The sequence below is a fragment of the Otolemur garnettii genome, unplaced genomic scaffold (assembly GCF_000181295.1).
Source record: "Otolemur garnettii isolate 467f Iridium unplaced genomic scaffold, OtoGar3 scaffold00179, whole genome shotgun sequence".
Lineage (NCBI taxonomy): Eukaryota > Metazoa > Chordata > Mammalia > Primates > Galagidae > Otolemur > Otolemur garnettii.
This window is the reverse complement of record NW_003852574.1, coordinates 1002485-1003758: the sequence shown is the minus strand read 5'-3', so window position 1 is coordinate 1003758 and position 1274 is coordinate 1002485. Positions and strand designations below refer to the sequence as shown.

The 1274-nt window shown below is 35.2% G+C and overlaps 1 protein-coding gene across 1 annotated transcript in view; it reads left to right on the top strand.

The window, feature by feature from the left end:
* PRKAR2A (protein kinase cAMP-dependent type II regulatory subunit alpha) overlaps positions 1–1274 on the top strand; it is a 104182-nt gene that overhangs the window by 85348 nt on the left and 17560 nt on the right. Inside the window, 2 exon segments of the mRNA XM_023519516.1 lie at positions 398–499; positions 674–748. Coding sequence (XP_023375284.1) covers positions 398–499; positions 674–748 — 177 coding nt within the window.

The following is a 1274-nucleotide window of genomic DNA, read 5'->3' as shown; positions in this document are numbered from 1 at the left end:
CCACCCAGCTGTAAGCTTTTTATTCCTATATCTTTTGTTTTGTCTCTTTGAGGTCAGGAACCATGGTTGTTTTATTTTCTCCCTTTTTTTGGTAGGATGTCTTTTGACATTAAGCAGTATCAGTAAGCTCACTTATGTTTGATTGGGAGCTTTTTATTTCATCTTCTATTTATGACCCATAGGTGGCACCCATTGAGCAGTAGATAGTAAGCAATAGCATGTGGGGTGTATCTGGCCCAGGCTACAAGTCTTTTTCTTAAATCCATGATTATGAGATTGAATATTCAGTTGACACAGTAACCCACATAGGCCTCTAATATTTTCTGTGGCAAATTAATTAAATCATAAACATCTTTTACATAGGCATTCACTAGAATTTTCATGTTATTTCTTGTAGGACCGATCAACTTTTAGAAGAATCATAGTGAAAAACAACGCAAAAAAGAGGAAGATGTTTGAATCATTTATTGAGTCTGTGCCCCTTCTTAAATCTCTAGAGGTAAAAAGTCTGTTTGAGTAAGAGTGTTTATAGGGATTGAGAAAAGCTATTCAAATGATTTTATTGTTAGGTTTTTAAATTATACCATTCTAACTGAGTTCTATGTTGTATAGATATTGTGATTTTCACTTAATGTCAATTCCTTATAATTTGTCAGTATGTCCATTGTTTCAGGTATCAGAACGAATGAAAATTGTGGATGTAATAGGAGAGAAGATTTATAAGGATGGAGAGCGTATAATCACTCAGGTGGGTATAAATCTTGCACAGCTCCTTTCCTGGAAATCACCATCCGAAGGTCTAGTACATCACTTGTCTTATAAGACTTCTGTGTCTTCCCATTGTTGAGAGCTCCTGTTGCAAGGTAATAGGTCGTACTTCCTTGCAGGGGCATTGGAAGATGTCCATCTCACTGACATATGAAGATCTCTTGCTTACATTCACTTTTCCTTGGCTTTTAATGTTTGTTGTTTTGAATATTATTTTCTTTTCACCCTAAATAAGCTTTATACATTGCTGTTAGAACCTGAAGAAGGTTGGATGTTTGTATGCTCGACTTTCTGTATGTTTGAGAAGTAAACAAAGGCACTATTTTGGCTAATCCAACACAAATCAGAATACTGAGACTTCAGTAAGACTGTACAAATCAGATTTGTAAGATGTCTAGTATTTCCTTGGTGCCTTTTTCTCAAGTTATTTTTGGATAATGTAAGGTCCAGTCAATACAGTGGCCTGGACCATTATAACAAGTACCATGTAATAATTTTCTTTGACC